General features: G+C 46.3%; 1 protein-coding gene across 1 annotated transcript; it reads left to right on the forward strand.

Annotated features, from left to right (window-relative positions):
• Positions 1-733: 733 nt before the first annotated feature.
• Positions 734-9,616, forward strand: LOC310946367 (Golgi-associated plant pathogenesis-related protein 1-like; the record flags this gene model as incomplete). The annotated part of the gene is made up of 5 exons (XM_083912809.1): positions 734-759; positions 2,048-2,257; positions 2,610-2,687; positions 4,462-4,605; positions 9,555-9,616. Exons 1-5 carry the CDS (start codon positions 753-755, stop codon positions 9,614-9,616), a joined length of 501 nt encoding a protein of 166 aa, XP_083768935.1. The 5' UTR covers positions 734-752.
• Between the last annotated feature and the right edge of the window lie 3,817 nt (positions 9,617-13,433).

Genomic DNA, 13,433 nt, shown 5'->3' on the forward strand with positions numbered 1-13,433 from the left:
ATCCAGAATGGTAAGTGAGACTTAGCAGCACACCCTAGTTATTATCCGAGCATATTAGAAAACCCCAAAATGAAGAAATGACTATTTATTATCACATTCTTACTTAACCACAAAAGAAGAATGTGTCGATCTGCAGCCGTGTGCACCTTAATCTGTCTGGGACTCATTGATGAGAGACATAAACACTCAGCACGATCATTTAAATCTGTCAGATCTCAATCAAACCCAAGTCTTAGTTCGTGACTAAACCCTGATACCTGATGCGCCTTGTGCCCGAGCCTGCATCCATCCTCTGTGTGCAGATCTGATCAAATCTGCATGGGAAGAATGTGGAAGATCCTGCAAACATCAGTGCACTGAGTCATTTTCTTAAATGATAAGTGGCACAGGGAAATAATTACAGGGACGGGCTCCGTGTCTGCCTCCTCCTCCGTACGGACGAGTGGGCGAGGTCTGCCTCATAAATACTGGCTTCGAGAAAGCAAAGGGAGCAGCATCTTTACGGGACATCCCTCCAGACCTCGAACCAGGTAAGTGCCATTGATCAGCGCAGTCACAGGAGAGTGTCTGTTACTGTTCTGCTTACTGACATTCAATCCTTTCCTCACCACCACACTACGCCTGAGAGTTGGGCGTATGTGTGCATGTGTGCTTATTACTAATATCTGATATTTTTTTATTATTTTTCAGTTCATTTGAGTTCATTTTTGTTGTTCTGATTTCATTTCAGCGTTCATAACCACCGACACACAATGGCAGGTTAGTGCATTGTTTGCTCAGGAATTATTTCCTACGGAAGCCCTAAAGGGTCATACGTTACAAACATCTTATTTCATTTTCTCATGATAACGAGTTTGCATGTTGTCCCCGTGTCTGCGTGGGTTTTCTCCGGATTCTCCGGTTTCCTCCCACAGTCCAAAGACGTGCAGGTGTTCGGTTCATTGATGACTCTAAATCACCCGTAGGTGTGAATGGTTGTCCGTCTCTGTTCGTCTCTATGTGTCCTGTGATAGACTGGCGTCCTGCCCAGGGTGGACCCCGCCTCACGCCCGATGTCAGCTGGGATCGGCTCCAGCCCCCCGCGATCCCGACCCCCAGATAAGCGGTTGAAGATGAATGAATGAATGAATGAAACGTGATAGGCCCGAGATTTCCATCACAGTGACCGGTCAGGCCTCGTAAAGACTTCTCATATCTTGAAGAACACTACAGACAACACTGACAGATGATTTCAGTTGGTTAGTTACTGTTATGAACTTAAACAACAGGAAAACCTGTGTAGTTAAAGAGGAGATCAGGCTCACTCAGGCCTCAGATAAAGCTGAAGCCTTTCTAACGTCTTCTTCGATGACGCACACTAATGTGAACATTATCTGTAACAGAATAAAAGTGTTTGATTCAAGGGAGCACTCACACTGTCCTTCCGCACCGGGCCAAAACTAGTTTTTCCGGTCAAGCCTAGTGCGTTTGACTAGTGTGAGTGCAACCGCTCCGCGCATAACCGTCCACGGCCCGTCTGAGAGAGGTGGGCCAAGTGCACATGTACGAGCACGAGCGTGCGCACGTGTACGAGTACGAGCAGTAAAAACTCCGAGGTCTACGGAAAGATTTGAAAACAAAGCCACGCATCGCCATGACGTCATCAATGCGTGTGACGTGTTACGGCGTGATGACGTATAGGGCGCGGGGGGAGAGGGAGGGGGGACAAGTACCCTAAAGCCCAGGGAATGGTGCGGAAGGATAGTGTGAGTGCGCCCGAAGAGATCTGTGATGGTGATCCATATTCCCCTGCTCCTCTGACGTCGCTACACTGAACCATGTTTCCTGCAATGATTTAATAAACAACACTATCGTTTTGTTTTCCCAAATCTCAAATGAATCATTTCGTTATCGAGGAAATAAAATAAAAGTAACGTGTGACCCTTTAGGGCTTCCGTTATTCTCTGATACAGAAATGAAAACAACGCCGGCCTCAGTGATTGAGCAAGACATGCTTCATCTAATGCACTGAGAGCTCATCAATTGATAATGTCCTTTTTCTCTTCAGGTGCAAGCTTTCAAAAGGAGTTCCTGGAAACCCACAATGCCTACAGGGCCGAGCACAACGTGCCACAGATGACCCTGAACAAGGAGCTGACTGATGCAGCTCAGCAATGGGCCGATCACCTGCTGGCAACCGGCACCCTGCAGCACAGTAAAACTAAGGACGGAGAGAACGTCTACAACAAATACAGCTCTGCACCCATTAAACTGACAGGTGGATTTTAGACCCAACCTCTTTCTTTCCTTTCTCTTATCATGGCGTTCTTTTTTCAACTAATGCCTAGTTATTTCATCAAACCACAAACCGTTCAAATCAAGCTGATTTATCAATCAAATGAGATTATATCTGCTTCCAGAGCAGCTCTGTTTAAGATATGAAACTCAAATCCAAGGTTCATACAATTTTGATTTTATGTTGTTTGCCTGTGGTCGAGTCCGTGCTCTCTCTCCGGCCTTGACTAAGGGGACTGTCTTAGGAGCTTGATGGTGAAACACAAACTTCTATTCATAATCCAATTTTCATGCGATGTTGATTTTTTGTTGTTTTTTCCTCTTTCATGTTTCAGGGAAAGAAGCTGTAGAAGCGTGGTACAATGAGATCAAGGATTACAACTGGGGCAGCCCTGGATTCAATGGAAACACGGGTAAAACACAACCCAGCTCCATAGGACATCCTAGAGATAGATCTGAAATGTGTACATCAGGCCTCAAACATGCCACAAACATGTAGGACTTGAAGATTAGGGCATAAGAATAAGAAGCAGTGAAGTTTATTTGTTTATTTAATAAGTTCCCCATTAGCTTCTGTCTTAGTTCTTACTCTTCCTGGAGTCTCTACAAAAAGCACCTTAGAAAAGACTTTACCAGGGAGGCGGGGTAGTGTGAAACCCCTGTAATTTGCACACACCCTCTGGTCCCCCTTTCTAAACAGAGGTACCACTCCCTTTGCACTGTCCCAGACTTCCACGCAATGTTGAAGAGACGTGTCAACCAGGACAGCCCCTCCGAACCCAACGCTTTCAGCATTTCTGGTCCAATCTCATGGATCCCTGGGGCTTTGCCTCTGTGGAGTTGTTTGACTACCTCAGTGACTTCCGCCAGAGATAATGACAATGATTCCCCATCAGCCTCCAGCTCTGCCTCTACGAAAGAGGGCGTGTTGGTCGGATTAAGGAGTTCCTCAAAGTGCTCCTTCCACCACCCGACTACCTCATCAGCTGAGGTCACCAGCGTCCCGTCCTTACTGTAAACAGCTTGGACGGTTCCAGTTTCCCCCTCCTGAGATGTCGAATGGTTTTCCAGAAGCACCTTGGTGCCGCCTGTAAGTCCTTCTCCATGACTTCTCTGAACTTCTCCCACACCGGCTGCTTTGCCTCTGACACAGCAGAGGCTGCAGCTCTTCCGGCCTGTCGGTACCTTCCAACTGCCTCCGGAGTCTTCTGGGATAACATATCCCGGAAGGCCTCCTTCTTCAGTCAGACAGCTTCCTGACCACCGCTGTCCACCACGGTGTTCCAGGGTCCCCGCCCCTTGAGGCACCTGAGACCTTGAGGCCACAGTTCACCGCTGCAGCTTCAGCAGTGGAAGCTTTGAACATCGCCCACTCCGGTTCAATGCCCCCAACCTCCACAGGGATGCCAGAAAAGCTCCACCGGAGGTGTGAGGTGAAGATCTCTCGGACATGGACCTCCTCCAGACGTTCCCAGTTGACCCACACTACCCGTTTGAGTTATCTGGTCTGTCCAGAATCTTCCCCATCCTCTGATCCAACTCATCACCAGATGGTGATCAGCTGACAGCTCTGCCCCTCTCTTCACTCGAGTGTCCAAAACATACGGCCTCAGATCAGATGATACGATCACAAAATCGATCATCGACCTTTGGCCTAGGGTGCTCTGGTACCACGTACACTTATGGGCATCCTTATGTTCGAACATGGTGTTAGTTATAGACAATCCGTGAGTAGCACAGAAGTCTAATAACTGACGACACTCGGATTTAGATCAGGGAGGCTGTTCCTCCCAATCACGCCTCTCCAGGTGTCCCCATCGTTGCCCACGTGGGTGTTAAAGTCTCCCAGCAGAACTATGGAGTCCCCTTCTGGAACCCCATGCAGAACTCAATTCAGGGTCTCCAAGAAGGCCGAATACTCTGAACTGCTGTTCTGTGCATATGCACAAACAACAGTCAGAGTTTTCTCCCCTACCACCCGCAGGCGTGAGGAGGCGATCCTCTCGTTCACCGGGGTGAACAAACTATTATTCATAAAACTTGAGTCACTGCTTCGATACCTTGTTTTATCAGCCTTATGTTGGGGTTTCTATGCATGTAAGTTGTAGTACGTTGTGTTAGATGTAATGAAATGCACTGAATAAAACATGGGTCTTCTTTTGAAAGTTGCTGTGGCTCCTCCTGCAGGTCACTTCACTCAGGTGGTGTGGAAGGACAGCACTGAGCTGGGCGTGGGCATGGCCACCGATGGTAAAAAGGTCTTTGTGGTCGGGCAGTACCGGCCAGCTGGCAACATGATGGGATCGTTTGAGGGAAATGTCTTCCCGAAAGGTAACACATTATCACAATTGTACCAGTGTTTTATTGTGTGAGCACGATGACTCACGGGGAGACGGAGGGCAACGAGAAGTATTTGTTTAACATTTGAGTTTCATTTTCCAGACTTCCATCGCTTCTCCAGACATTCAAAGAATATGCAAAACAGTTCAAATGAGCTCCAATTTGAATTTCTACAGTTAAAATACTGTTTATAGGCTATTGTTAATAGTTTACATACATTCTGAGAGGGGCAAGGATTAGGCTCACTGTCACCTTTGATCCTTTAAGTACAGTTTGCTCCCAAGTATCTTGAGCCACTGTGGCATCTTGCTTCTGTCCATGTGAACATCATTCCCAAAGGTACCACTAAGTGGCAGCGTAACACAACAGAACGTGTGTCTTTGCTCTGCATGCTGCATATTTTCTCCTTTAAGCTTTTGTTGATCTTCTGGTGCAGAACTTAAGAATACTCGATGACCTCCCATGCTGATCGGTCTAACACGCTCATGCCTCACCGCACTTTACTCTCACTTTCCAGCATAAGAAGCTGTGCAATTCACAGCTGGCAGAGAGGCGGGTGGAGCGGGAAACACCTCCAGCGAGGGAGGTGGAGTTAACCAAAGGAAAGGTTGCACGCTTTCTGACCATCCCTGCATCCCCGGCACGATGTTACCAAAACAAAATCAAATAAAAACATGTTGGTGTCTAAAAAACTGTCTGGATTCTAAGTTTTTTCAGTGTATTGAGGTTAAAGTTTGCAAATCAATGTGGAACTGGCATTTTCAGTTTATATACATGTCACAGAGTAGAAAACCATCTCCCCTCCAGTCCACATGTCGAAGTGTCCTTGGGCTAAACACAGAACCCCAAACCCCTGAAGGCTGTGCCACCGCTGTGTGAATGAGCAGATGGGACCCTGCAAGGCAGTGCAAAGAAAAAATTAGGCCTTAGAGTGATGTGATTGACATCTGAAGTCGATAACAATAAGAATAATCTGATTTTTGCAGTGTTTCTGAGTTGAAAGAAACAGGATTTAACCAGTGAAGCCAAATTAGGGGTCTCCTCAGCCAGTTTAGACAGACCAGCAGAGGCCGCAGCTACACACTTTTCAGATTTTAGACATGTATTATTATGACATGATGGATGCGGCATGGAAACAATCAAAAGTTCACATTCAGGATCATCTGGTAAGGATGAACCCTGGGCGCCTCCCTAGGGAGGTGTTCCAGGCACGTCCAGCTGGGAGGAGGCCTCTGGGAAGACCCAGGACCAGGTGGAGAGATTAGATCTCCACACTGGCCTGGGAACGCCTCAGGATCCCCCAGTTAGAGCTGGTTAATGTGGCCCGGGAAAGGGAAGTTTGGGGTCCCCTGCTAAACCTGCTGCCCCCACGACCCGACCCCGGATAAGAGGCTGAATTGTATCAAAAGTTCATGTTAGAAGAAGAATTCAACTTTTTCACTCTGTTATTATTCAGGTTACACACACACACACACACACACACACACACACACACACACACACACACACACACACACACACACACACACACACACACACACACACACACACACACACACACACACACACACACACACACACACACACACACACACACACACACACAATATACATGCAACTAATGGAGAGATGTTAGAGCAAGGGGGCCAATAGATCGGCATCCCGAGCATTTGGGGGTTCAGTGCCACGCTCAACAGCATCTCAGCAGTGCCCAGGAGATGAACTGGCACCTCTCCAGCTACCAGTCCTCACTCCATTCATGGTCCACACAGGGACCTGAACCGGCAACCCTACGGTTCCCATCCGAGTCACCTATAGACTTCTTTCCACCATCAAACAAGCTCTGGACTGATATACAGAATTTCATACCTACAAAAACAAACGGGGGACTTTAAAGTGTAAGTGTCTCGAGCCACTGTGGCATCTTGCTTCTGTCCATGTGAAAATCATTCCAAAAGGTACCACTATGTGGCAGCGTAACACAACAGACCGTGCTTCTTTGCTCTGCATGCTGCATATTTTCTCATTTAAGCTTTTGCTGATCTCTTTAATAAGTCAAAAAACAACAAAACAACACGATACATGAAAGAAAAAGATTCACGTCTGCACACAAACGTCACAGCACATCCTCACTGAGCGCTGAGTACTGTTTCCCATTTATCTTTGAATACAGAGCATGTAAAATACGATTATAGTCTCCTCCCCTGACATGTAATAGGCACCTTTTCTATCATCTATATCACTCAAAGAAGGACCCCAGACCTCCACGTTTCATCTCCAGCACCAGCATGTTTCTGTCAGGCCCATTCTATGAAGTCTTCCTGTTGGCCTATAAGGAGATCTGTGAATGATCGTATAATGTGTACGTTCACCCTAACGGGCCATGCTGGATTTGTCTTTCTATGCATCTACCTCAATGTTACAAAAATGAGTCTGAGGGCGCACTCACACTGTGCGTCCGTCCCGTGCCCCGTGCTTTAGGGCTCTTGTCCCCCCCTCCAGGCCCGTTTGTACTCACACTACCTGGGCCTCGGCGAATACTTCTTGCTGTGTATACGTCATCACGCCGTAACACGTCACACGCATTGATGACGTCATGGCGATGTGTGGCTTTGTTTCCAGATATTTCCGTAGACCTCTGAGTTTTTGTGCGTCTTGTCGACTGTTTTTGAATCTTTTCATCGACCAAATCTGCAGTAAACACTCCACCTCCGCATCACACCAACGTGAACCTTTCACAGCCATTGTTTGAAATGTCCGCGCATGGTCCCTCCTTCTTTTTTCTACGTCCCAACAGGCGCACAGGAAATGACCTCAGAACCGCCGTAGGCCTCGTGCTCGTACACGTGCGCACGTAAAAGCAAAAGAATAGAAACATTTGCCAGTTGAGTCTAGTGTACATGTGCAGTGATGGATAAAAAAGGGCATCCAAGAACAGATCCACAGAGTCTAATGAAGGCTGTGTTTTGATTCACTACGTCACAGTAGTCCATAATTGGAAGTATCAGTTGATGAACAAGTCTCTTCTGGACACTTAACGTAAAACAGTGACGAGAGTGGTGTAACCAGGTGAGACCAAGATTGACTCTGCATGTGTCCAAGTGATCCAGTAAAGAGACACTGTGGCTGCAGGTTTTCAGTCCAACCAAGCAAGAACACCCCTGACTTAACTTACTCAATCACCTGAACTGTCTTCACACAGTTGACTTGTTGGACCAGGTGTGTTTTTGATTGGTTGGAAGGAAAAGCTGCAGCCACAGCGACCCTTTACTGGATCACTTTGACACCCCTGGCCGTAACACATGATCTATATCATGCCCAATCCTGTTCCTGCAGAGCCACTGTCCTGCATGTTTCTCCTGCTCTAACACACCTGAGTCTAACGATGTTCAAACCTGTGACGAGCTTCAGCTGCTTTATAACAAACACATCGTTCGACTCAGGTGTGTTAGAGCAGAGAGAAACCTAAAACATGCAGGACAGTGGCTCTGCAGGAGCAGGGTTGGGCAGCCCTGATGTATATGAAGTTTAAATTTTGTGTTATACGTTGGATGGAACTCTAACATCGACGGTTTAGTCGCAGCAGAATATTTGAAGTAGATATCAGCTGCGGGAGCAATTATTAACTACTCTCTATACTCTCGTTGACATCGACCTCTCCGTCTATAGAGGATGTTTGGGAAGCAGGGTTCCGACTTAAAAAATATGATTACTAATCAAATAAAAAATACTTTATTAAAATATCTTTTTAAAAGCTTTATTTGTCATTGATAGCATTTACAGGAGCTTTGACAATGTTCAAATTGTATGTTTTTGTGATGATGACTAATCGATTGGTACGTAACACACACCAGTGTCCTTTATAGTGGAAATAGCTCTCATTCCAAATAATATAAATAACACAAAATATTACTTACAAATAATACACTTACTTTAAAACACAAAGAAATATCCCTCAATCCAATTTTAGGTCAAACGGTAAGATGTTTAGTTTTTTCCATATATTTCCAAAGTCCCATTTTAGCTAATCTGGATTTATAAGAAGGTGTTTTGGGTGCAGGTTAACCCTCCTGTTCTCCTAAGGGTCAAATTGACCCCATTTAATGTTTAACATCTCTAAATAACGACATCTTTTTGTGTTTTTTTGCTTTATATTTATGACTTTTCCTCATTTTATGGGGACGACTCATAAAAAACCTAAAATTATCATGATTATATATATTTTTTTATTGTTCTTATCGTACATGTACTTGTGGCATCGGTGTTCCTTTGGGTCAGTTTGATCATCTGGATGATTTTATCATTATTATTATTGTTTATTTTACAATTCAAATATTATATGAGGTCAAATTCATTCTGCTGTCCTTGATAACGGACGTTACTTTCATTCCAGATGTTACAAATAACAAAAAAAAGCACTTAAAATAACAGAGTTACTTTAAAACACACACACAGAAATCCCTCCATGCAGTTTAACATCAGTGATATTTTTCATTCTGTTAAATAAAAACATAAAGTACCCGACTTCACTTGAGTCACACATTGATTAGGATCATTTTACAGATGTTTAACGGTCAAATTGAGCCCAAGAATAAATGGTGTTAGTCAAATTGGAGGGCAACAGGACGGTTAAGTGATCCCCACATTTTGTGACAATTCCTCTGACAATAAATGTGTAACAGACCGACACTGCCACCCCTGGAGCCATAGCAACAAAAAACAAAAGGCAGTGACAACGCCCACGTCTTGGGAATGTCTGCCTTCAATAAAAACCACATTTCCCAGAAGTCCCGTCACTTCCTGATCCCTCCCCTTTGCCGGCATGTGATCATGATGTAAGGGAGCCACCGCCTGCCGGGAACTCTGCAATGCAGTCCCACGCCTGTTGTTTCTGCTGAGGACATTTTGCTGATGAACGTGATGTGATTGTGTTCGTGCAGCACATGTCGGCTCATCACAGTCGACTCAATCCTGTAAACACAATCACGTCCCAGAGATGTAGACAGGGCTGTTTCTGTAACATGATATCCTGTGATAGCACGGTGGACAGATGCACGGTGGACTTCCCCCTGCACCACACTGACCAGTCTGCTCGCTCCACTGTGGGGCTGTGGCTGTGCATACCCTGCTGGTGACTGTCGGGCTGCATTAGCATCAAATGGACTTCCTGGCCCACTCTCTGGAGAGCAGCCAAACAGACACAGCTCTCTTAAAGACACACAACCCCGTGCATGGTGAGTGATAGGGTAGGAATCAATGGGGGGATGCATTTCTCCCTCTGTGTTATCCAAAAGCAGGGCAAATATACAACACTTTTGCCCCTCTGACGCTCCAAATATGTATTTCTTGGGCTAATGAGGCCTTATAGAAGTAAAAACCCTGATGCAGTTTGTCATATTCATCTATTTCTTGTCAGTGGGAGGCTCTCATTTCTTATTCATGTAATCCGCCCTCAAAGGCGTGTAGCTACAGAGGCAGTGAAGCGGACGGAAACTAAGAGTTAAATGTTTTGTGAAGACAAAATGGTCGCCGTGTCTCCATCTATTATTTTAGGCTGATTGTTTCTAACCTGAGCCAAAAGGTGCAGATCAGTGCAGATCCTCCACGCTGCTGCTGGATCCTATTCTGGGACGGGAGAAATTCAGCATCTGCGGATAAAATGTGTTCCCTCAGAATCAGAATGTGCACAGATTACATACCAGGACTTTGACCTGGGGATTTTGCGCTCAGCGGATACGAATATACGCATCAGAACAGAGAAAGAATACACAGGATTTAGCAACAACAACTGAATAAAAAGGGCGACACAGTGCGGTGGTGGTTAGCACTGTCGCCTCACAGCGAGAGGGTTCCTGGTTTGAATCCCGGATGGGGCCCTTCTGTGTGGAGTTAGCATGTTCTCCCCGTGTCTGCGTGGGTTTTCTCCGGGTTCTCTGTTCGTCTCTATGTGCCCAGTGATAGACTGGCATCCTGTCCAGGGTGGACCCCGCCTCACGCCCGATGTCAGCTGGGATCGGCTCCAGCCCCCCGCAACCCCAACAGGGACAAGCGGTTGAAGATGAATGAATGAATGATTAATGAACTGAATAAAAAGGGCGACACGGTGACATGGTGGTTAGCACTTTCGCCTCACAGCGAGAGGGTTCGTGGTTTGAATCCCAGCTGGGGCCCTTCTGTGTGGAGTTTGCATGTTGTCCCCGTGTCTGCGTGGGTTTTCTCCGGGTTCTCCGGTTTCCTCCCACAGTCCAAAGACGTGAAGGTGTTAAACACCTGTTTGCCTGTCTGTCTGCATTGCGGTTACTTTGTCTCGTGTACTAGTTACTGTCAGTGTTATCAGCTAGGGGTTCGGACCACACTCCTCTTTGAACTCGGCCTTCATTTTGATTGCGGTCACACAGCTGTAAGGTTTTGTGACTGCATCTCCTTCTCTTCCTCTCTCCGGTGCAGACAGATGTGCGTCCTCCACAGAGCTGGGTCTGTCTGACGTTCCTGTCTGTTATAGTGAAGGTTTTCGTTGCCGTCGTACTCTACGGGGGAATTGTTGGGTCTGTGTAAATCATAAATAAGTCACAGAGTGTGGTCTTTACCTCCTCCATATGTAAAGTGTCCTGAGATAACTTTTGTTATGATTTGGCACTATAAATAGCTAAGGCTAGCTCTAGCTAGCTATGTCTTGCTTTAGCTGTTAAGCTGATGTGTACAATGCCGTAAATGCGGTATAGTTACTACAGAGGCGGTCACCTCTACGGCAAACACATTCCTATGGAGTAGCTTTAAAGCTGATGTCAAAGAGTGAAACTCCAGTCTTTATACTCAAATTTAACCCAATATGTTAACGTGCTTTGCTTTGTCCGGCAGTACAATGGAGGGATAATGTATGTCATGTAAACACTCTTTCTAAAGCATCTGCTATCAGTGGCCTAAATCCAAACCAAGCATCCTACGTGACTTTAAAGGTCTTTTCACTCTGCTTCTTTCTCAGCTGTGCCATTGTATTCCCCAGCATCTTCTACAAAGCCGGCTCAGGGTGTAACCTGCAGTCAAACAAAAATCAGTCTGTCCTGACACACTTTGATCGCGTTCAATGTCGAGTTTGGCCTGAAAGTGTTGTGGTTCGCAGCAGAATGTGGGACCGGCTGAATGCTGCAGCAGTGCGGAGGCCGTAACCTGATCTGAGAGTGAATCAGTGGTTGTCTCAACACACATGCTGCACATGAGCCCAGCTGTCCCTGCCCAACACCTGTCCACCCAATGAGCCATTCCCCCACTATGTCTATACAACAGGACACTCCCCCAGCTGGTGCATTATTGTCCTCGACATGCATTTTAGCGTTGGTGGGTGATTTTCTATGCCTGCATGATTATTCTATATTAATATGCAGTTCATGTGCTTTTCTGCTTCCAACGGGGGAAACGACAGAAAACACTACGATGTACATATCAGATATATTATGTATGTATTCATCATGCTCATTCTGTACATCTCGTGATAGCGTTTGTTCACCTTTATCTGTGTGCTCTTCCTTCTCTGTACTTTCTAAGAGAGTAATAACTGAATTTAGGGCGCGCTCACACTGTCCTTCCGTACTGTGCCAAAACAGGTTTTACGGGTAAAGCCTAATTCCTTTGACCAGTGTGAGTGTAACCGTACCACGCCTAGGAGCGACACGCTTGCCGTCCACGGCCCGTTTGGGAGAGGTGGGCTTTAGTAAAGCGCGATCGCAAGTGTACACGAGCGTGCGCACATGTACGAGCACGAGGCCTACGCCGGCTCTGAGGTCATTTCCTGTGCGCCTGTTGGGACGTAGAAAAAAAGAAGGAGGGACCATGCGCGGACATTTAAAACAATGGCGGCGAAAGGTTCACGTTGGTGTGATGCAGAGGTGGAGTGTTTACTGCAGATTTGGTCGATGAAAAGATTCAAAAACAGTCGACAAGACGCACAAAAACTCTGAGGTCTACGGAAAGATCTGGAAACAAAGCCACGCATCTCCATGACACGTCATCAATGCGTGTGACGTGTTACGGCGTGATGACGTATAGGCAGCAAGAAGCATTCTCCGAGGCCCAGGTAGTGTGAGGACAAACGGGCCTGGAGGGGGGGCAAGTACCCTAAAGCACGGGGCACGGGACGGAGGCACAGTGGGAGGACGCCCTAAATCTATTACTGATCTGAAGCTGATTTTTTTTTCAACATTCAAAACGATGTACAATAATGAAGATCAAGTATTAGTTGTAAATATAATGTCAACAACGTAGCAACTGCAGAACACTGGAAATCTTCAACCTGGTTCCCCAGACCCCATTTCCTCCTGATTACACAGTGAGGGTCGTGTGTTTGTTCTCAGCGAACATGCTTCCCGATCAAAAGACATCCGTGACTTCACGGGTAATCCGTCGTAAAAGCAATAACCTCTGATGCGGGTGTGTCCAAACACGCCATCTGTTTCCTTTTTTGTAATATTGATCGAGCTTCTGGAGGCTGAGTGCTGAATGCTGCAGTGTTCTGAGAGATGCTGAGTCACAGGAAGCAGCACTGGTTCAACACACAGACGCGCTGTGCAGTCGTACTGTAAGCACCCGGGGAAGTGCTTCATCATGAGGTAGACGGCCCATAAAAGAGCTTCAAGCGGCAGAATGTCCTTCCAGCGCACTGAGGTTTTTTTTTCGTGCATTAAGCTCCAGCTGACCTGCCCGAGCTGTCACCGCAAAACCACTTAATGCACTTCATCTTCCCAAAGAAAGACGTCGATGAATAATTGATCAGAAATGGCACAAAGAGATCAGAGAGAGTATCCACACCATCCTGAGGCTGTCTG

The sequence above is a fragment of the Echiichthys vipera genome (genome assembly GCF_963691815.1).
Source record: "Echiichthys vipera genome assembly, chromosome: 4".
In the NCBI taxonomy this organism is placed as follows: domain Eukaryota; kingdom Metazoa; phylum Chordata; class Actinopteri; order Perciformes; family Trachinidae; genus Echiichthys; species Echiichthys vipera.